We start from the raw sequence: 24,230 nt of genomic DNA, 5'->3' as shown, positions 1-24,230 counted from the left end.
TTGAAGTGCTTCATTTGGATAACTTAGTGGATTGAAGTGCTTCATTTGGATAACTTTGTGGCTTGAAGTGCTTCATTTGGATAACTTAGTGGATTGAAGTGCTTCATTTGGATAACTTTGTGGCTTGAAGTGCTTCATTTGGATAACTTAGTGGATTGAAGTGCTTCATTTGGATAACTTTGTGGCTTGAAGTGCTTCATTTGGATAACTTTGTGGATTGAAGTGCTTCATTTGGATAACTTTGTGGCTTGAAGTGCTTCATTTGGATAACTTAGTGGATTGAAGTGCTTCATTTGGATAACTTAGTGGATTGAAGTGCTTGCTGATTCCTCATCTGTTCTATCTCTTCCCAGCAGTCCCTGAACTGTGAAAGTTATCACAGTCCATCATTTAACCTCTCCAACATCTGGACATCTTTCTAGCTCACTTAAATCCATCAGGCTTGGCTTAATACACATTTTCTAATGGTCCATTTTTGCTGGAAATTAAAATGTCCTTGGTGTAAAGCTTCTTTATAACTATTTCTCATATACTTGAAATATTTATTAGGCCATCGCATCCCTTTTTTTCTTTTTACAATGTAAATAACTCTAATTCTTTAACCTTCCTTATAACTTCTATTTTAAGACATTTTAATAATGTTTCTGTCTTCCAAGCTTTAGAGAAATATGATTCTTTCTATCTACAAATAAAGTGGTCTAAGATCTATACACCACATAGATGCCTTGCATGAAAGACAAAAGAATGAAATGCATATTTATTTATACATTTTACTGCATGGAAATGAATCATATTATAACAGAAGCTTGCCCCTAACCATGGAGTCAGCAGAGTACATTTGTCAGATAAAGTAAGTGAATATTAAACTTTTCTCTTCATAAAGTTTACAGTCAGCCTAGAAAGAAGTAGGAAAGCAAACATTTCTGTAGGAAAACTACACATTTCGTGGATATCACTGCAGGATATACTTGATGTAAAATTTCACTAGAATATTTTCCTTCAAATCTAAAAGCCTCCAACTCACTCCTTATTAGATCCCTAGTATTCCATAGACAACAAAACCCAGTATTTTAACAGAGCATCTTATTCATTTGTGCTGATTCACACTGACACCAAAGAACCAAAGCAGTGAATAAAATTAACTTTTGACAACAAGTAATGATTAAGGAGTTTTAAGTATACGATTTCATCTTATCTAAATGAAATCCACAAAGATGGCACTAGTATTTGAAACAGACATATACATGTCTCAGGTCAACCTCCAAAAATAAAAAGCTTAACCAGCAAGACTTCAATGTACTAAAACGTCTAGGAAAATAGATGAGCTAATTAAATTCAATTTTTATTATTCAAACATAGATACAGACTTCTATAAGTCAAAATTTATTCCTGTGAAAATCTTGCAAAGGGGAAAGTTAAGGGGATCTTCATGATTCTCTTACTGGACTATTAGCTATAAGAAAACCTAATTTAATCATCAATTAATATTCTGCATTTCTCCTTTTTCTCTTACCTCACTTGGGTTCAGAAATGATTTAAAACAGATTACTCTGTGATACAATCCTATAAAATTCCAGACCTTTAAGCTTTCAAATATGATTTTTTGTACTGTCAAAATTTCTCACTTGACACTTTTTGAGAGGCATTATTTCCTAATTTTTCTTAATTATTCCTTATTCCTTATTTCTTAATTATTCCTAATACTCTCCTATTTACTTTCTTAATTTTAAATAATGTTAAATAGAAAAGCGATAAAGCAAATTTATAGAATATTTAGCAAACAAAGAAAGAAAACATATTACCCACACATAATTTGATCTGCCCAATAAAACTGTCAGCATTTTCAAAACTTTTAAAGTCCTATTTATACAAAGGTTTAAGATAATTCATTTCTATTGAATACTTTTTTTCAAGTACAGAAAAGCATAAGTAAAATGTCACTTATAGGTCCATTGCCACCAACAATCACATTTTTGTATATATCAATCTAGTTTTTTTTTCCTCCTAGCAGAACTGTGTGTGGTTTTTATTTGATTGTTATTTTGTTTGCATAGCTGTACTTCTGAGTCTTGTGGTAAACCCTGCTTGAGGTAAGCAGAGTTTTCTGAAAAGTTTCCTGGGTCTAGTTATACCATGATCTCCACAGTGAGGAATTCTCATAATGAAATAAGCATATCAACCCATTCACATTCTCCCATGCTCATTAGTGAGACTGATTGAACAGCCACAGTTTCTGCGATCAGCATTTCTTTTCAAGGCTCTTCTGATAAATTGATAATGAGCCTATTAGTCACTGAGGAAAGTTAGAGTGATGGAAAAACGCCCCTGGGACATTTGCTTCTGTTGCTGCTGGACTCAAAATTCCATGATGCTGCCAAAATTGAAGTCTTTTAAATGTCCATGGTCTTAGTAAGAACTAAAATCCCACAGGAACACCTGAGTGGCTGACTAGGTAATGACTCTAGGTAATGTGACCTGCAAGGGTTTAGGGAAAGGTAATTATCTGATCTCATTTGTTTTCCACCTTTTTTTTTTTTTTAATTGAAGTATAGTTGATTTACAATGTTGTGTTACTTTCTGCTGTACAGCAAAGTGAATCAGTTACACAGATACATATAGCCACTCTTTTTTAGATTCTTTTCCCATATAGGTCATTACAGAGTACCGAGTAGAGTTCCCTGTGCTGTACAGTAGGTCTTTATTAGTTATCTATTTTATATTTAGTAGTGTGTATATGTCAAACCCAATCTCCCAATTTATCGCCCCCCACTTCCCCCTGCTAACCGTAAGTTTGTTTTCCAAGATAGTAAATAATTCCTCTTCAAATTACAGAACATGTTCAGACCCTAAGAGCCAAAATATGACAGATATCCACTTTAATTACTTTCCAGCCTTTAGCATATCTGAGAAGTTTGACACCAGTCTGATTTTATCACTCTGTTTACAATGTATTGGTTTAGTCTGTATGCTGTGGAGTTTTTCCCCCTCATAAGAGTAATTTGAAATTTCAGCCAGGATGTGTCTAGATGAAGTTCTCCCTTCATTGACCTTGCTTGATTTGCTCACTCCGGACAATTTTTTTTTCCTGCCTAGTGCACTTTTCTTCAATTATATCTTTGACTACTTCTTTAGTTTCAGTTGTCTTTGCTGTGTACCTATATATGTTATATACCTATAAACCTTAAAGTTCCATCTTTGTTTTTATTTCTACTTAAAACATCATATTATTTAACTCTTAGTCCTTTGCCTCAATATTCTGAAAGAACTTCTCAAGTTTATGCAGCACATCCCTGATTTTATTTTATGTAGTACAAATTCTGTCCTTCAGTATCTCTGATTCAGACTGCATTATAATATTGCATTTTTAACATCAAATCCCTTTTTATTTCTTCCATCACACTTGCTATTGTCCTTTCATCTTAGCCAGTTCTTCCTTTATAAACATATACTCCCACTTAAAGGAGGATAGGTCTTTCTGAAAGACTGGTGACAATAAACATTTTTTTTTCCAGTCTTTAGAATAAACTACTACTTTCAAAGCATCAATTTCTTCTAAGTCTTTCCCCCGCTTGTTTTGTTCCCCAGTATTTTTTTCATAGGTCGTATGCTTTATTTTTTCCTGTTCTGCTGCATCTGTTTTGACAGTCTTCTGTTTATTAATCCTCAAATGATGTGGCATCTCTCCAGACTCAGTGTCAGTCAACAAAGTGTTTGAATGGACCTAACTTCATTCTCTGTCTACTTTTGTTCTAGTTGAACCCTCTTTCAGCTCTGTGGCTAAGAGTCTGATGTGCATAGCTCCTTGCCTGATTCTCACCCATGATGCCCTTCTGGCTGAGATGGGATGCTCCCCTCTGCTACCATTTGTCTCTAAAATCCCTTCTGACATACCCATCAATGTTTCTCTTGCTTCCAAATATTTTCACTTGGTGAGAAACATATCTCAGGTTCCAATTTTTTACATGGTGCCAGGTTGCCTGTCCACTTCTTGTCCTACCATTTTCCTAACTAGAGAGTTATAGCTATTGATAGGTTTAAGGAGATAGCATGCTGGCTCCCTAAAGAGTAGCATTTTCTTTCTGAAGCAAACTATGAAATGAAGGAACAGAGATACATCCTCCCTGCTTTCATGTGAACATAAGAAAAGATGGACCACTGATTGAAATTTTCATTCCATTGAACTTAAAATATAAGACTATATACTTATTTATACAAATAAGAATCTTTATATATAACCTATAAAATCCCTCCTCAAATTTTTGCCACTGTATATTGCAACTGGTTTTTAGTATTCTTCAGTTTTGTCTTTTTGAGGTCTTTACAGATATTCTACTGTTATTGAGAAGAGGTTGCAGTAGCTAGACATATACTATTTTTAACCAGAAACTCCTTGCTAACTACTACCAAAATTTGTAAAATCTGGATGTTTAACGTTTTTTTGCGGTACGCGGGCCTCTCACTGTTGTAGCCCCTCCCATTGCGGAGCACAGGCTCCAGACGCGCAGGCTCAGCGGCCATGGCTCACGGGCCCAGCCGCTCCGCGGCATGTGGGATCTTCCCGGACCGGGGCATGAACCCGTGTCCCCTGCATTGGCAGGCGGACTCTCAACCACTGCGCCACCAGGAAAGCCCTGGATGTTTAACTTTTAAAAGTATTCCAGGACTTCCCTGGTGGCACAGTGGTTAAGAATCTGCCTGCCTATGCAGGGGACACAAGTTCGATTCCTGGTCCAGGAAGATCCCACATGCCCCGGAACAACTAAGCCCATGCACCAGGACTACTGAGCCTGCGCTCTAGAGCCTGTCAGCCACAACTACTGAGCCCGTGTGCCACAGCTACTGAAGCCCTCGCGCCTAGAGCCCATGCTCCACAAGAGAAGGCACCGCAGGGAGAAGCCCGTACACTGCAACGAAGAGTAGCCCCCGCTCGCCGCAACTAGAGAAAACCCGCGTGCAGCAACGAAGACCCAATGCAGCCAAAAATAAATAAATAAAGTAAATAAAATTTTTTTAAAAGTATTCCCTTTATTAGTTATCTATTTTATATTTAGTAGTGTGTATATGTCAAACCCAATCTCCCAATTTATCGCCCCCCACTTCCCCCTGCTAACCGTAAGTTTGTTTTCCAAGATAGTAAATAATTCCTCTTCAAATTACAGAACATGTTCAGACCCTAAGAGCCAAAATATGACAGATATCCACTTTAATTACTTTCCAGCCTTTAGCATATCTGAGAAGTTTGACACCAGTCTGATTTTATCACTCTGTTTACAATGTATTGGTTTAGTCTGTATGCTGTGGAGTTTTTCCCCCTCATAAGAGTAATTTGAAATTTCAGCCAGGATGTGTCTAGATGAAGTTCTCCCTTCATTGACCTTGCTTGATTTGCTCACTCCGGACAATTTTTTTTTCCTGCCTAGTGCACTTTTCTTCAATTATATCTTTGACTACTTCTTTAGTTTCAGTTGTCTTTGCTGTGTACCTATATATGTTATATACCTATAAACCTTAAAGTTCCATCTTTGTTTTTATTTCTACTTAAAACATCATATTATTTAACTCTTAGTCCTTTGCCTCAATATTCTGAAAGAACTTCTCAAGTTTATGCAGCACATCCCTGATTTTATTTTATGTAGTACAAATTCTGTCCTTCAGTATCTCTGATTCAGACTGCATTATAATATTGCATTTTTAACATCAAATCCCTTTTTATTTCTTCCATCACACTTGCTATTGTCCTTTCATCTTAGCCAGTTCTTCCTTTATAAACATATACTCCCACTTAAAGGAGGATAGGTCTTTCTGAAAGACTGGTGACAATAAACATTTTTTTTTCCAGTCTTTAGAATAAACTACTACTTTCAAAGCATCAATTTCTTCTAAGTCTTTCCCCCGCTTGTTTTGTTCCCCAGTATTTTTTTCATAGGTCGTATGCTTTATTTTTTCCTGTTCTGCTGCATCTGTTTTGACAGTCTTCTGTTTATTAATCCTCAAATGATGTGGCATCTCTCCAGACTCAGTGTCAGTCAACAAAGTGTTTGAATGGACCTAACTTCATTCTCTGTCTACTTTTGTTCTAGTTGAACCCTCTTTGCAGCTCTGTGGCTAAGAGTCTGATGTGCATAGCTCCTTGCCTGATTCTCACCCATGATGCCCTTCTGGCTGAGATGGGATGCTCCCCTCTGCTACCATTTGTCTCTAAAATCCCTTCTGACATACCCATCAATGTTTCTCTTGCTTCCAAATATTTTCACTTGGTGAGAAACATATCTCAGGTTCCAATTTTTTACATGGTGCCAGGTTGCCTGTCCACTTCTTGTCCTACCATTTTCCTAACTAGAGAGTTATAGCTATTGATAGGTTTAAGGAGATAGCATGCTGGCTCCCTAAAGAGTAGCATTTTCTTTCTGAAGCAAACTATGAAATGAAGGAACAGAGATACATCCTCCCTGCTTTCATGTGAACATAAGAAAAGATGGACCACTGATTGAAATTTTCATTCCATTGAACTTAAAATATAAGACTATATACTTATTTATACAAATAAGAATCTTTATATATAACCTATAAAATCCCTCCTCAAATTTTTGCCACTGTATATTGCAACTGGTTTTTAGTATTCTTCAGTTTTGTCTTTTTGAGGTCTTTACAGATATTCTACTGTTATTGAGAAGAGGTTGCAGTAGCTAGACATATACTATTTTTAACCAGAAACTCCTTGCTAACTACTACCAAAATTTGTAAAATCTGGATGTTTAACGTTTTTTTGCGGTACGCGGGCCTCTCACTGTTGTAGCCCCTCCCATTGCGGAGCACAGGCTCCAGACGCGCAGGCTCAGCGGCCATGGCTCACGGGCCCAGCCGCTCCGCGGCATGTGGGATCTTCCCGGACCGGGGCATGAACCCGTGTCCCCTGCATTGGCAGGCGGACTCTCAACCACTGCGCCACCAGGAAAGCCCTGGATGTTTAACTTTTAAAAGTATTCCAGGACTTCCCTGGTGGCACAGTGGTTAAGAATCTGCCTGCCTATGCAGGGGACACAAGTTCGATTCCTGGTCCAGGAAGATCCCACATGCCCCGGAACAACTAAGCCCATGCACCAGGACTACTGAGCCTGCGCTCTAGAGCCTGTCAGCCACAACTACTGAGCCCGTGTGCCACAGCTACTGAAGCCCTCGCGCCTAGAGCCCATGCTCCACAAGAGAAGGCACCGCAGGGAGAAGCCCGTACACTGCAACGAAGAGTAGCCCCCGCTCGCCGCAACTAGAGAAAACCCGCGTGCAGCAACGAAGACCCAATGCAGCCAAAAATAAATAAATAAAGTAAATAAAATTTTTTTAAAAGTATTCCAGATAGAAACAGTTTCCAAACAGATCTGTGGAGGCAGAATAACATAAATGAGGTTATAAATTAAGCTACTGATTTCCCTGTAAGCAAGAAAAATCTTCCTAAAATGCGTATTCAATCCAAGTAACTACTGTATCTTTTAAGCTTTCTTGAACTATTTTTTATTTTTGCTTTTTAAAACATTTAACTGCATAAAATGAAATTAATTTACAATTTATGATTCAATGTCAATAGTTAGCAAACATTCGTATGAATTATAATCCTAGGTACAGCAGTTTATTTCATCAAATATCCACTGCTTTTCAATAATGTATATTCAATCATAAGATAATCAGATGGCTACAGTTAACTAGAGTCTCTTATTTTTTATCAAACAGTGCCATCAATTCTAGAACATATTTTTGTTAGATTTTTAAAACAAATTTTTCATCAAAATTGTTCCCTCAAACTCAAGACCAAGTAGACAGGCCATAAAATAATGCCTCTAAACAGATTTACACCACTAGAGATTATACAGGCTAGCCAGTAATCATGTAATGACATGTGTTTTGTGTATTTATATTGTGTACATTATGTAACATCTTACCTCAGAACTTAAATCATTAGAAAATAATGAGTCTATTTTACCAGAAAGAAGAGAGTTTAGGGTTTCCTTTAAAAGTATGCATTTCTATATCATAGGATTCATACTTTGGAATAGATTCAAATGCTGTTTTGGAAAATGTAGTCCCTGAAACCACCTGAGAGGTCTGTTATAAATGAAGATCCCCAGGCCCTATACCAGGCCTGTGAAATCGGAATCTCTGGGTGTGGGGTTAGAATTTCTGCTTTTTCAAAAGTTCCTTTGATAATTCTTTATTCATGAAAGTTTGAGAATCACTGCTCAAACTGACTAAACAATACTAAAGGATTAAAAGTTAATCTGGGGAAACAAGGAAGGCTCTGATTTTGTTTTACAATCTCATTCTAAGGGACTCCAGGGAAAGAACCAAGGTCACATTTCAGAAATCCATGAGCATTTATCCTATCTGAAACAATCAGTTTGGTAAAAATATTTCCAAAATTCTAGTAACTCAAGTTACTACTTGTATTGACTCAAATGATCTAGGTAGTTTACCACGTAGAAATGCAGTGAATCATTTACAAAAGTAATGTTCCCCCAGAGGTTTCAGCAGATCAACTAACAAAAGACACACAGCCATACAGTCGGACTGTAGAATATATCTCAACTACAAGTGAGAAAACCAGAATCAGATGTCAACCATTTTATTAAGTCTCATGGCAGTTTCACTTTTTTGCCATTAATAACATTCCAAGAGCTAGCCTCCAAAACTCAGTGGTCACTCTCTTAGATAACCATGTTAAAAAACCATCTGACAGTGTTACTTGAGGCATGTTATAAAGTTGTTACTAGTATCACAACCAAGGAGCCAGACCCGATTCTGATGCAATCAGTCTCCCACATCAAGGATCTGAAATGAAATATTCTGCTAAGGCAGCAACCGAACCTTTCAGCTAAAATGTGTAAAACTGCCAAGAGTAAGTTGCTCATTACATTAAGACTCTAGAGACATTTAGAAGCCAATTATGATTCTACTGAAAGAGATACTTAGGAATAGTTTCTGATCTTCATTTGATGGTAGCGATTAGACCACATTGTTAATGCACTTGTTTTCAGCTATCTGAAACTATCATTTAGTCTATAGACACAATTCAAGTTTGGCTTACCATTAGCTTACCTTCAGTAAGTACCCTGTATGTGTGTGTGTGTGTGTGTGTGTGTGTGTGTGTGTGTGTGTGTGTCTCTAACATAAATAAGGTAAAAACAGCTCTGCTAAAGTTTCAATAAAATTTCACCTAGATGAGAAATATCTTAAAACTTAATTAAACCATAAAAGTAAATTAAATATGCAAATAATGCACTCAAATTGGGAAAAAAACGTTTTTTATCAATTATTAACAATTAGTTTTTTTTTAAAGTTCACAGGATAAATGAGAGAATTTAAAACCATTAAATCATCCAGAGACAATTTCTATTTGCTTAAAATAAAGGTCTTCAACTACTAGGATTAGCTGTGTTTGTTTTAAAGTCACCTATTTGTTAGTGATGTTTTAGTTTCCAGTTTAGTCAGCTTCAGACCCTCAAGGTCCACAAGCATTCTATCTTTCAAAACTGTAATTGTTTGCGTAGATACCCTCAGACAGACAACTTAAGGGAATAGAGATCAAAGAAGGAAGACAGAAAGACGCCATGATTCAGAAGTTACCATAAGCACAGTACCTTGCACCGTGAGGAAAACCGACGCAGCCGATGATCCTCCTTCATTGGAAACCACACAGTGATATTCTCCGGCATCGCTGAATTTCACACTCCTCAGCTCCAGGGAAAGGTTAGCCAAGATCCTCGTTCCTGCTGGGTCTGCCAGCCTGACATCTCTGTCATTCCTCTGCCAGGTTAGATTGTAATCCACTGCACTGATGACAAGACAGGTCAAAAGTGTTCTTTCTCCAGGAGTGACTGTAACATTATTAGGCACTTGGATGACTGGCGGGGGCTCTGTGTGAAATGAAAAGATTCAAATTGAAAGATCCAGAAGTCATTTTGCTCACTCATAGAGGTGGTTTAAAAATTTAATGAGCATGTGTTGAATATCTAGTAGGAAAGATGCAGTACAATGGAACGTATTCATTAATACATATGTCTGTCACCCCAAGAAAATTATCATCTAGTTGAAAAATGCTTTCAGTAGGAGTGCATGTTTACATACCAAAGTACACTCAAGTCCGAATCTATAAATTATAGATATGAGGATCAAAGAGGCGTGGCAAAATGATATGACTAGACTGATTCAGGATTGCAGAATGAGTCAAATTTTGATTTGAATTTTGAAGAAAGTAGCATTTATGGATTTTTAAAATTTAAAACCATTTACTTAGTGTTTTAAAGAAAATAGCACATGAAGTATGGTAGATATGGAAAAGATACAATGGTATCAGCTTTAAGGGGATTATAATCTCATTAAGACACAGTACAACATTAGAGTAAGATGAATTTCTCCCAGTGAATATGAGGAAAGTTTGATTTATGAAAGTCAAGTTAACAGTAAGGCATAGACTTTTAAAAAAATTATACACATAGGACCATGTACACAAAAGGCATTGAGTAATGCATGTGCATTTCAGATGTGGTCAAAAGGCACTTACTAATTAAATATTTAACTACATTTCTAGAGAAAATCACATATTGCTCTAGTTAGGTTTGAGAATACTGTAAATCTAAATGTCCCTGTAAAGCTCACTCTGCCCAAATGCTTTAAAATAACCTGCCATAGCAAGCCATTACTGAGCAATAATATAGAAATAAAAACTAGCTGGAAACCCATGTGTCTGTTTCAGTTTAAATGTGAAAGAGTATCAGATATTCAAGATCCAACTTTATACTTCTTTATTCAAAACTATATATACGTGCAGATGAATAACATAAGCCTATAATAAAACCTGGACATAATACTCCAAAACCATAGTGGTTATCTCTGAGAGAGAGAAATGTGTATATTTTTCATATTTTCCTTTATATTTATTTTTGTTTTCCAAACATTTTTAGAGGAGTATATGTTATTCTAAATCATTTTAAAAATCCTTAATTTTTACAATTCTGCTATGTTTTTAAAATCTCTTATGAAAATAGCTAATGAATAAATTGGAAAGAGTACATGAGAAAGTTAGGAAGGTCTGACTGAAGTCTGGTTAGGTTTGACAGATAGAATACAGGATGGTTTGCTAAATTTGAATTTTAGATAAACATCAAATAACATTTTAGTATGACTCATGAAATATTTGAGACACATTTAACTGGGCATCTTTTGTTTTTATTTGCTGAGTCTGGCAAACATAGGCTGCCTAGCTTTATCCCTAACTAGCTGTAAGACTTTAGATAAGCCAATTTATTCACAATGTTTGTTTCCCTATTTGAAAAATGAGATGATTAAATTAGGTAATCTGAAAGACCCCTTCTAGCACTAAGGCTCTGTGATGCTAACATACAAGATGGTATGGACCATCAAAGACCCGGAGGCGAGTATTTGTGAACACGTGTTGACACTCTATCAAAATCTCTTTGAAGACCACAAAACATTTTGTGTGGTTTTCTCTTTTTGTTCTTTTTAAACAAACTTCTTCAACTAGACTAGGGATTTTTAGAAAATGTAAAATCTCATATTATGGGCATACAGGGGATGCTGGGTGCACACCTAGATCCTTCTCAAGGACCTAGGCACTCATTTCCCTAGCTGCTCTGTTTGTTGGCTACTGAGCTCATGGCCAAGGGAGCTAACATGCTCAGGTTAGACCCCCTTTCCAGTGCAGCCCACTTCCAGGGACCACTTAATGAAGGAAAAAGACGCAGCTCTCTTGCCTCAGTTCAGGGTCACCCCAACTCCAGAACTCCCTGTAGGATCAGCTGAGGCCGCTGTTGTGATTACATCGCAGTTTAACTTCTTCCACTCCCTTACAGGTGCTCTTCCCTAGAAAATTCAGCAATAACCCTCTTGCGTGCAAAATCTGCCTCAGAGTCTGTTTCCTCTTCAAATATAAATTCAAACACATAAAATGCCAACTTTCTGCTAATATCCAGGAGAAGAGGAGATTTTAAATATGACATACAATACCATCACTGCATAAATATCTTCAGATAATAGTATATGCACTGAAATATGCATACATCAATAAATTTGGTGGTGATGGAGGAGATGATGAAGGCGAATTACAGCAGTTTGCAAAAGAGGCCAAGATAACAAATTACCGGAAACAGCCTGGTCCCGGGAGGATGAGGGGCAGTCATTCCTAAGTGAAAGAATGGCTGAGGATTAGGGGACCAGAGATGAAACCTCAAAACTGAGAAAGAATGATAAGCATAGGCCTTGTGACATCAGGTAAATATCACTGGACTGAGAGTCAGGAGGCCAAGAATCTACTTCTCACTACCTATCCATCTGATCAGAAATGGGGCACCTGCCTGCTCTGGGCTTCAGTTTCTTTAGCTATAAAATGATGAGGTGGTATAATATTATTTCCAAGTCTTACCCTGTTCTAAAGAGTACCCTGAAATTAAAATTTAAGATTGCCTGTCACTGACATGCCCTTGACAAATATTCTCTTTTCAATTTTACTTAAAGCCAAAATTTTGGTATTGTGTATATGTGTGCATTGGGGGTGGGGGACATTATGCTAAAAAAATAAATTTAGTAGAGAAAATTAATATAAAGTACAAAATATCATTTGTAAAGAATTTTTTCCTGCTTCTGCAGTTCTGTTCATTGGTTTCTATATGTTTATATGCAATAAAAGAGGTATAATTCTTTTTACACCCATTTTGCATTTAAAACCAATATATCAATAACCAATATCTCCAATGAACCAAAAATCCTTAAAAATGTTGGCCAGAAGGAAATGCTGAAAAAGAAAATGAAGTAACATATTGCTAGAACTTTAACTTTTCTTGAAACAGTTCTTGGGTGCTATTTGACTTTATAAATGTCCATCCACAGTGATACAAAAACATCACCATTCTATCATGCCGTGTTTTCCCAACACTCCTGTCCAAAATATAAGATCTAATTATCCTGTGACTTCACATCTAATTCTGGTGTGCTGGTTCGTAGTGACAGTAGGGTGGCTGAGCCAGGACCTGGGTGGAGGTTTGAGGCTGGAAGATTAAACAAAAGTTAGCCCAGAAAGAAATGTTCACTCTTTCAAGTCCAAAGGGGCACTTGCTTGCTACTTCTGCTGTTATAGTCATTGCCATACAATCCATGCTTCTGCCCTTCTTTCATAATTAACCAGTGGGACACAATTCCTGAAAAGTGGCTTTGGTACAGTACAACTTCCTAGCAATACCATGGCTCGGCTGGCACTGATTAATACTAGAAGGGCACGTGTAGAGTGTATATTTGGAAGTTACTGACACCACAGGGACAAATTCCTAGCAGTCAGTTCAGGAGTTCTTTCTGGCACTTTCCAGTTATTTATGCAAGATGTCTGAATCAGCTCACTCAAACCTCTTTCCCTGTTGTCCTTCCCTTAATTAATATTGCTGGGAAAAAACCCCTCAGGTGCTCAAGTGTTTGTTTCCCCAGAAGCTGAGGAATGTTGACACGATTCCAATGCTTTTCATAATTACTAGAGATGAAAAAATGAATAGTTTTTGATGCCTGTCAACTTGCTAAATTGTTTCAGAAGACGAACTTTATTTTTCTAAGAATAAGAGAAAATGAATAATTTACTGCAAGAAGAACAGGTTTGTACGCCTCTGTTTTAAAGTTCAGCTTGGACTTAATGACAACAAACATAAATCCTAGGCTTCTAAACAGCCCTACAGTTATAAAGCTACTTTTGTCTTAAATTTTCCAAAGAAAATGCACATCAATACTAAATTGACAAGTCAGACATTGTTATAAACTCAACAGGCACATTTAGGTCAGAACAGGCTTACTATTAAACACACAGCAACCCTAGGTAGAAAATAACTGAGTCAAAACAAAGTTTCCAATAAATTCTAGATATATGCTGAGTAAGTGGCTTAAGTCCTGATCAATGATAATATATGGTAGTCTGTTTGGTTTCTAATCTGGGAGATTAGAGGAAAAAAGGAATTTTTTTCACTAAAATATATTCTACCTTGTAAAATAATCTGAGCCTTGCCCATTTATTCACAGGAAACATACTATGTAAGTGTAACTTAATTAGCATGACTTCTGCCCTTCTTAATACCATTATTGTAGCCACTGAGGTCCTATGTTTTTTTTATTTTTTGGTTTTTTGGGTTTTTCTTGCGGTACGCGGGCCTCTCACTGTTGTGGCCTCTCCCGTTGCGGAGCACAGGCTCCGGACGCGCAGGTTCAGCGGCCATGGCTCACGGGCCCAGCCGCTCCGCGGCATGTGGGATCTTCCCGGACCGGGGCACGAACCCGTGTCCCCTGCATCGGCAGGCGGACTCTCAACCACTGCGCCACCAGGGAAGCACGGTCCTATGTTTTTTGAATGTGATACTTTCCTTATTGTCTTCAACTTAGATGTCAGAATCCATTCACAAAAGCACTTTGCTCATTATAAATATGGGAGAGGGAAAGGGAAACTTGAACATTGCTATAATCAGAATGGATCTCTCCCTTTTCTGATATTTTACTTTTTCAAAGGAAAATACTATATGGAGATTAAAAAATATTTATTAAGCCCCTATAATAATAATAATGATAATAACAACAACAATAATAAAAACAGCTAATGTCTATTAGGTGTTTCTATGTGCCAGACTCTTTTCTAAGTGCTTAACATACACTATCTCATTTACTCCTCACAGTTTCTCCATAAGATAGAGACTGTTACTCTTATTGTCATCATTTAATAGTTAGGGGATCCAAGGCACTGAGTTCTTAAGTAATTGGCCCAAGGCAGGTCACACAGCTAATATGCAATGAAGCCTGGATTAACAAACATCCCATTTCCATAGCTGCATTAATACTTAGGCAACTGCAAAGCAATTAGGGATAATTACCTGACACATCAAAGAACGTCTGTGCCCGTCCAGTCCCTGCACTGCTGACAGCAATGCACTCATAGGAGCCTTCATCAGACAAAGTGACCTGTTCAATATCCCAGGTCACACTGGCCGATTCTCTGGGGTAAGAAAATAGAAGCATGTTTAGTTACTACAAAAACAAGACCAAACTGAAAACAGTGATTCCACTATTTGTTTTATGCATTCAAAAGAACAGCTTAAAAAAATTCTTTATAGCTTAAAATTATAGAGTTCTTTTATTATCATAATTATCACAATTTTATTGATAAAATTATGCAGAGTTCTTCACAGCTTAAAATTATACACCTTTTGTATTTTAATTAGAAAGTTAAGCTTTGCTACTCTGAGCAAAAAACATAACAAAGACAGTAAGTTTTGTTTTGTTTTGTTTTCTATTGATCTTCGTAGGCTCTAACAAAAGAATTCACTTCCAAATGTGAGAAAAACTTGAAAGAGGCAGAGGATAGAAGAGTGGAACTTTTTTACTGAGAAAATATCACGGTGACATCTTTAATCTTCCCTCAAAACTCCTTTAATTCAAACTAATGATCATTTTACCACGTTTTTTTTTTACACTTTCACATTCATATGTCTTTCTTTTTTTCTTTTTTGAACAGGCCTGTAACTTTGCTGTTGAGAACTATAGCCTGTGCCTGTGTACAGTTAGGGTCACTGGAAATTTCTTTAGGAGACATTCTCTGGCTATGTCAAAACATAAGATACAAAGCTGGCACAAAAACACTCTTTAAATCCTCTCTCCTTCCCCTCTCATTTCCAGGTTTTAGTCATGTTCAGTGGGGTTCTAGCCAAAGCAACTCAACCATTAATTTACAAGTGTGAAGGTAGAAAATAGACTTTTTGGTTCCCAAAAGATATATTCTCTTTAACTTTCTTATATATAAGCTCTACATAAGGCTATATACCATAACTGGTTCAATCTATGTATATAATGAGTAAAGAAAAAGATTATCAGTTTTACAGTCAAAGTTGTCATTTAGGTAAAATAAATACCTTTGCTATATTACATATTCATTCATTTAATAAATATTTATACTTTGTCCTCTAACACTCTTCAAATTGTTTCTCATTTTTTGGAAATGTCTTAGTAATAGCTATTTAATCCTTATTTAAAACATTCCAATAATCTATAAAACAAGCATTATATTGTTTTAAAATATGATTGCAATGTCATAAATATTTTCATAATTTTTTCTTATAATCATCCATAGCTATTTATAAACTTTTTAAACATTCAAGATTCAGATGAGATGAAAAGCCCACTGCAGTCAAGACACCTTCCACTGAAGCTGAAAGTGGTACAAGATACGATACCTCACAGTAATAACTCCAGATCTCTCCCCATCCGAAAGAACCACACCCATCACCAAACCACTATGAAGAATTCACTGAGCTCTTAATGTACATTTACCACTAACCTAGAGTTTGTAAGAGAAAGTCAAGACACAGGTTCCTGTCATTAGGAAAGCGAGAAAATAAGCAAGGTGATCCTTCCATATATTTTAGTAACTGAGACTATTCACTTAATACTGTTTCCTTTCACTTGCATCTGCATTAGGTGTCAGTGGTCCTTACTGTCACATTCAGAAGAAAACGGAGTATGACTTATTGTGTGCTGCACTGATCACCTAAGATGTATCTTGAATGCTTAAGAGCAGTAGGCTAAGCCCAAATTTACAAATGCCATTGTCTAGGAGGTACTGGTAAGTTCCAGGAAGGTAGGAGTTTGAAATACACACATCTTTCATGTCTTCTGCAGTGCCTACTTCAGAGCCAAGCATATTTTAGGATTCATCAAAAACTCAGACATGCAGAAACTTTAGAATAGAAAATGACAATTCTTCTAGTCTTAAGGCCCTTTATTTAAAAACAAGAAAGTTGAGGGAGAAGGACAAGTAATTTATGCAAAGGCACAAAACTACTGTATGGAGTGCTTAGAGAATATTCTTTACAGTTATACTTGCTCCTCTCTTATTTATGAACTATTACATGAAAACAATTCTCTTTTTCATGTACCCTTATCAGTTCGCATTAAGATTATATGGTCACGATAAAAAGTTTTGAAGGGATGACCCTTGGAACAGGGGAAGGAACATGTCAGATAGAAATGTGTCTTGTTACTGATGGAAACTAATTCTCTCCTACATCCCCTAGAGACCATAGTGACTCACATAACAAAGATCCAGTCATGCAGCTGGAGTTATTCGGAAATCTAGGGCAGAGATGTGCAAGTGAATTGGGATTAGAGTATCAATCCATCATCACCCATGCCCAATTTTGTCTTTAGCCTCTTACATCCAAAGAACTTAACAAATGTCAGCAAGGCATGTCACATCTCTGGGCCACAGAGCTGGAAAAATGAAAGAAAGAATCCTTGTGGTTTACCTCAGAGGAATTGTGTGGAATTAATAAATTAATGCCTATAAAGGATCTCAAGTGTCTTTGAAAACTGTTACTATTTAAACACGAAGCAGAATTGTTTGATTTCATCATTCAGTTATGTAACTTCATCATTTGATATCTTGGTCAGTTATGATGCTGGTTATTAAATATGCAGCTAAGGAAATCATCAAGATGTATGTTAAGCAAGTAGCAGGAAATAATACAGCCCAATCTTTAAACAATGGAAAATTTTCTCAAGTTATAATGAACATTCTTGCCATAGCTTCTGCTTAAAATGACCCCATAAGGAGATTGTATAAGCTAAGACTGTCAAATATTTAACATGTTACACAAGTTATTTACGTGAATATTGAATTACCAGTGTAAAAGCTTTGTAAAATAATTCTTAGAGTTTTTCCCCCAAATGTAGTTTCATAGTAAGTTTAAAAAAAAAGTTTGGCAGAAATCATCCTCTAGTTTTCAAGGCCTACTTAATTTTTATCATTAGATTCCTTAAACTTGTCTAGAAAATTCACCCATCTTCACAACGGAAGTTGGTGCCCTCTAGCCCACTTCCCTTCACTGTTGGCTGCGGTAGTGACCACACACACTTCTGCTCCATCTGGCCCACACCCCCAGCACACACCTCATTTCTACCCTTCTCCTCCTGGCTCCCTGGGCTCCAGCTACACTGGCTTCTTTCCCGACTTTCTTTCCCACGTGCCTGGTGGACTCTGGCCTTAGTGCATTTGCATTGCCTGTTCCTGGTGTGTGAATGCTCTTCCCTGGATATCTGTGTGACCTGGATATCTCACCATGCTCAAGTCCTTGCTCAAATGCCCCTACTCTGAATTTTAAAATTGCAACTTGGCCAAAACCACATGTACTCCACCAACCAGTAGTACTTGCCCCAATTAACCTGCTCTACTTTTTGCCATAACACTTTAAATCAGATTCAGAGACATGTTTACGCTCAAGCCACTAAAGCTTAAGTTTCAGGGTCATTCATTTGCAAGGACTCTTGCAAAGTTCAGTACCTAACTTTGTATTCATAATTTTGTATTCTTTGTCTTATCCAGGGACTCTTAAACTGTGTAAAATTCAGATTCTATAAAACCTGAATCAACTCTTAAATGTATTCTAGCATTTATTATATTATCATATTATATTTATCATCTGTTTCTGTCTTCCTCCTTTACAATATAAGCTCCACAAAGGTTCAGAATTGTGTCTGTTTTGCTCACTGCTACATTCCAAGACTATGAAGCAAATAAATAAGAATGTCTAATGAAAAAAGTATATTAAAATAAGTATCTATTTGTATTTAGATATTTAGTGCTATAAATTATTACTAATGGAAACATTTACATACTTTAAGTACTGGTCTACTCCAAGTGTAACTCCATTTCTGGCAAAGCTCAAGGTAAAGGGCAAAAGACTCTCAACAGAGCAGTGAATTTGGCCCGGCTGCAGGTAGTATCCCGGGGTTTTCTCAGGCATTGTAACTTTGGGAGCATCTGGGAAAAAAAGAACATGGGCAAGAAGGTCACAATGATATTTGGTACTTCCTGTTAATCCATTCAAAAGCTTCATATTTAAATTATTCCAGTAAATTCTCTGCATTCCAGTTAATCTAAATCATGAAAAATCACTTTATCTTTCTTTGTTCAAAGGTTATTAATTTCTGGATTATCTCCATGGACCCTTTACTAAGGTACTCATTGAATCTAAGACTCCACTGATCTTAAGACATAACACTTTCTGTACCACCAAGATAGAAAACAAAGCTACCAGATAAGTTACAATACATCATCAATTGTAGAACATAGTTCAATTTCAAAAACGTAAAACTATGAAAAGAACACACATATCCTAGAATTGAATTCATAGGGTAACTGTTTCCAAAAAGGAACGAAAAAATTGATTTTTAAGAATCCAATAGCTTTTTTAAGCATTCAATTCAGGGGCTAACACAACTAACTTTGAATATTGCATATGAGGAAATACTGAGGTTGGTTCTATTATTTCCTTTCTACAGCTATTAACCAATAGCTACAGAGTGGTTCCTGAATTTCCCAAATCATAACCTTATGTATAAATGATAAACTGTTATCCCTCCACCCAAAAGTACAATATTAGAAACAATCCTGTATCCTTGTCAGTCCATGGTTCAAGTTACATACAGTTCTAAAGTTTTGGTCAGAATTCAGTCATCAGCCTTGAGAAATAATAGCAAATATATAAGTAACTAGTTTACTTATTAACTAACTAACCGAAAAAGGCAAAATCATCACCAGTTATTTGCAAGGAACTACTGTTCAAAGTAGAAAGGTTTCTGACAATTGTATATAAACATTTAGCCAAATCAGATAGCTAATCAAATATTAAACACATATGCCAGGGGGAGTAAGAACACGAGAACTTCCCAGTTCAAATTCTCACACTGATTGAAGTCATCAAAATTCTCAGATCTACAATCAGTGAGACTTAACATGAAACTTTGAATGTGCTATTTTATGGTTAGGAAAACTTGTGTTACCTAAGTGTAAATGCTGTTCTACGTGGTGACCCAGTAATAATGTGAGGGTATTATTTTTGACTTTAGAGTCCATTCTTCTTCTTTTCCTTTTTTTTGGCCACACCACACAGCTTGAGGGATCTTACTTCCTTGACCAGGGATTGAACCAGAAGCCCCCAGCAGTGAAAGTCCAGAATCCTAACCACTGGACTGCCAGGGAATTCCCTAGAGTCCATTCTTTACTCATAGGACCATATCAGCCCCTTAAACTATCAATACTCCAGTGTTGAATAAAGTGATATCTTACCTGGGACGATACTAGAGAAGGAAACACTTGATACTCTCTGGAAGAGATAATCATCCTTATCATAGCCTGTTACTTTGAGAAAGAAAGCTTCATTTGGTGGTATAAAGTCAGAAATATTCCATATGCCATAAGGTTTTCTATCTGGATAATATTTAATAGGAATTGTCTTAAGAGAGCTGCCTGAGATACTCAGAAGTTCAAGACGATCTACTCTAGCTGGGATGGAAATTCCAGAAGTATTCAGCAGCAAATAGGTAGGTATTCCTACAAGAGAAAGGATCTGTCATCATTTGCAAGTAACATGCACCTGAGGTTATCTATCAAATAAGTTTTGTATTATAATAACAGGTGACAAGGACATACATATGAGTACTACAGACTGTGCCATGAATTGTGGCCCAGTTGTAGAATCTTCTCTACACAAAAGACAGTTTATTCATGACCAGAGAAACTTAGGAAACCCTAAGTAATTATTTTCATGGTATTTAATCATGTTTATATTTAGAAAGACTTATGAATATTGCATTATATGATATTTGTTATATGAATACTTTTAAAGATTCACTATTCTGTATCCTTCCAGTAACTGCAGCAATAAAAATAAAAGAACTATCAGAAAAAAGAAGTTTAAAGTCACAGTAGGATTGAGCCTTCTTTTTAACTATAAATCTTCTTGCATGAATAAAACAAGAGGAAGAAGCACCTTTCAAATCAACAATAATTTCACCTTGGAACATAAGCGCCTTTCAAATCAACAATAATTTCACCTTGGAACATATAACGCTACATGGTATCTTTAATGTTTTAACTACACACACACAGACACACACACACACACACAGACACACACACACACACACACACACACACAGCATTTTCACCTTGACAACAGGCAAGTAAGATGCTAGTAAGGAAAATGTCTCAAGATCTAGGTCATCAGTTTTCAAAGTTTAGTAAGTGTAGGAATCAATGAGGTGCTTGTTAAAGTGCGTATTCCTGGGCCCTACCTTCTCTGATTCTCATTCAGGAGATCTGGGGTGGGCCCCAGGAATCTTAATTTTTGATAAGCTCCCTGAGTGATTTCAATATCATTGGCTTTGGGACCACACTTTGAGAAACAGTTACTAAGTCAAGAATGCAATCATATTTAAAATAAAGATGCTATGTTTCCCAATTTTATTGAATACCACAAAATTATAAAATCACAGACAGTCTGAGAACTATTTTGTACTTCATTATCTACTATGCCAACTGAAGTAATGCGAACATACAAACCTTGCACCGGTCTGCTGACTGTGTTTTTGAAGTCCAGGGTGGGCTTTCGGGAAAAACCAGCTCGAAAATCAATAGTACTGAGGCCAGTGATGCGAACAGAGTGCCTTCCACTGCTAGACGTCTGAAAAATGTTTAATGACAGCCTCTATCAGCAGTTGATCCAGGATGCAGGTCACACTAGACACTAACCAGTATGGGAAACTGCAGAGTGTTTAACTAGGATTGATGTCCAATCATTGAGGTTTTGATCTGGGTGTTTTGAACTTAACTGTGATTCTGTAACTTCAATGCAAGTTTTGTAATACATATCCCAGGGGACTAAAGTACAGCATGCCCAGTGGTAAAAGACAGAGGGGTGTAGTCATAGTGAATGGACTTGGTTCACATGGTGAATGTTCAGGAAATACTTGTGAAATGAACGAATGAGTAAATCTTCTCCCCTAAACACCATCCAGGTTCTTTTATGGAAAATATTTCCCTTCTCTTTGCCTCTGAGAAGAGAGAGCCAGGACAAGCACAAGAGCCGACCATTCTCCAACTTTTGGCCAAACAGCATCCTCAGCTCAGCAGTGTCCAGCCAAGGCACTCAGTGCTCAAGATACAAATATGAGTAAAACGAAGGTCCTGACCCTGTAAGGGTCTATGGCCAGTGAGACAGTCAGATGGAGAAAGCGAAATCTTCAAGAGGATGCAGTAAATGCAGTGACAGAATTACAGAAAAGGCACATAGAAATATGTATATAAAAGCATAGACTAGCCTGTAGTTCAGTTAACACCTCCTAAGGGAGATGAACAAGATATTGAATAGCTAAGCACGGAAGTTACCCATACGTGCATAAATAATAAATATTGATAATTTAGATTAGGGTCACAGGATAAAACACTAACATTTATTGGGCACTTCCTCTGTGCTCAGACTCTTTGAATACATTGGCTTATTTAATCGTTATTACAACCCTATAAGGTAGATATCGTCATTATCCCCACTGCACAGATAAGGAGGCTGAGGCACCAAAGCTATTCAAGAGCCTGCCCAAGTTCACAAGGTTTCCTAACTTTCCTAACTTGCAGAGGTGGGGTTTTAATCCAAAAGTCAGGCTCTGGGCTCTTCCCCACCATGCTACATTGTCTCCCAAGGGCAAGGTAAGTCAGAGTTAGCCTCTACATCAATATCTCTCCAAACATCATTTAAGGACCACCTATATCTACACGTACACAAAATCACTTCGGTTGTTTGTAAAAATATGGACTCTGAGCTCCAGCCAAGATTTACTGAATCAGAATCTCTAGTCAGTAGAGTTTAGGAACATGTATTTAAAAAACCACCTAAAGGCTTATGAACAAGAGCTCACCATTATTTTATTACATTGATCACTGAGATTTTGTCTCAAAATAAAATGATTACATGATAGCAGCATTTAGGTAGAAGCAGAATACAGGAGTAAGAGAAAGCATTCACATGATAACACCAGTATGCCAACATGGCTCTCCATCTCAACACTGAGGAACACATATTTAGTTATCATAGCATGACAGAAGGTGCTAGAAAGATAGATATATATATGATTTTAATATGGTAAACAGCTAGATTAAGCCACAGCATGGTTAAAGATAAGCCAGCTCCAAGGCCGGCAAACCACACAGTTTTCCCTAAACCACTGTGACTCATTATTTGGCAATGAGGACAGAAAGGATGAGGAGGTATGTCCCTGTTGCTACCAATCATATTCCTCATTGAGCAGAACTTGCAGGAACTCAGAGGAAAGGAAAATGAAGGTGAGGGAAAAGAAAAAAAATACATCTTCATGAAAACAGTGTTGTATTCTTAGTATAAATGATGCTGCTTATTACTATTGCTCATTTTCATAGGGGTAACAAAGAATTGTAAGTGTAAGTGTAGGAGTCTCAGTACCACCACTTATTGCACTATTTCTAAAGGAAAATGTGTTCTGAATTTCACATAACAGACAAGAAAAAAAAAACACTACAATCATAAACCAATTTTAAGGCAAAGATTTCCTACAAGGCTATACAAAATCTTGCTAAGTCTAATTTCAACTGCTTTAGATAATGCAGAGCTATACTGAAGACACTATTGTCTACTGGTTTCTTGTAAAAGAGAAATGAAATGGTCAATTTTATAAGTTGATTTAGATTTTTTCACTGACATCATCTATTGCTGTTAGTTGTCTTGTTGCTCAGAAAGTCCCTTATGATAAAACAGCTCTTGAGGCTACCAAGGGTAAATATAACACGCAATCCGCCTAAGGACTGTTGTCAAGTGCTAATCATCTACCAAGTGTCTGTGCACAAATCAACTGATAACGAGTCCGTTTAAAAACTGTTGCTTAATAGCTAAGTGAGAAACATAAAAATTACCTAAGTGTCTGAAAATATGCTATCTTGTTGCTAAATAATACATTAAAAATAAAGCTGAGTTGATGAAGAGGGAGTCCTTTAAAATCTCTATAAAATTATTGGAAAAAAAATTAATTTTGATCCAAATAACATAGCAAAAAAGTAGGTGGAGATAGGACATAGTTTTACTATCCTCTGAGAAATGCTAAGAATAGGAAGTGTAATTAGTTAAGAAAATCTTAATTTATTTATATATTATACTGTAAACAGTAGGAATGCCTGCATAGAATTTAAAAGGGTTTGTAAGTAAAAGATATTTCCAAGCGAATCAGTTTTTATGCACAATGACATCCAACTCTGGGTTAATCAGAGTAATGGGAGCAAGGGACATCACAAATAAACGAAAATTATAGTTTAAAAATATAATGCAAAGGAAAATTTTAAGCTA

The 24,230-nt window shown here is 36.7% G+C and overlaps 1 protein-coding gene across 1 annotated transcript in view; it reads right to left on the bottom strand.

Annotated features, from left to right (window-relative positions):
- HMCN1 (hemicentin 1) overlaps positions 1-24,230 on the bottom strand; it is a 554,195-nt gene that overhangs the window by 314,489 nt on the left and 215,476 nt on the right. The window contains exons 7-11 of the mRNA XM_024133815.3: positions 21,425-21,545; positions 20,150-20,413; positions 18,697-18,841; positions 14,901-15,022; positions 9,630-9,905 (exon numbers count right to left, since the gene is read on the bottom strand). Of these exons, the coding sequence (XP_023989583.1) occupies positions 9,630-9,905; positions 14,901-15,022; positions 18,697-18,841; positions 20,150-20,413; positions 21,425-21,545 (928 nt within the window). The remainder of the gene's footprint in view (positions 1-9,629; positions 9,906-14,900; positions 15,023-18,696; positions 18,842-20,149; positions 20,414-21,424; positions 21,546-24,230) is intronic.

This window comes from Physeter macrocephalus, chromosome 4, assembly GCF_002837175.3.
Source record: "Physeter macrocephalus isolate SW-GA chromosome 4, ASM283717v5, whole genome shotgun sequence".
In the NCBI taxonomy this organism is placed as follows: Eukaryota; Metazoa; Chordata; class Mammalia; order Artiodactyla; family Physeteridae; genus Physeter; species Physeter macrocephalus.
The sequence above is the reverse complement of the archived record's forward strand: the minus strand, read 5'-3'. Positions and strand labels throughout refer to the sequence as shown.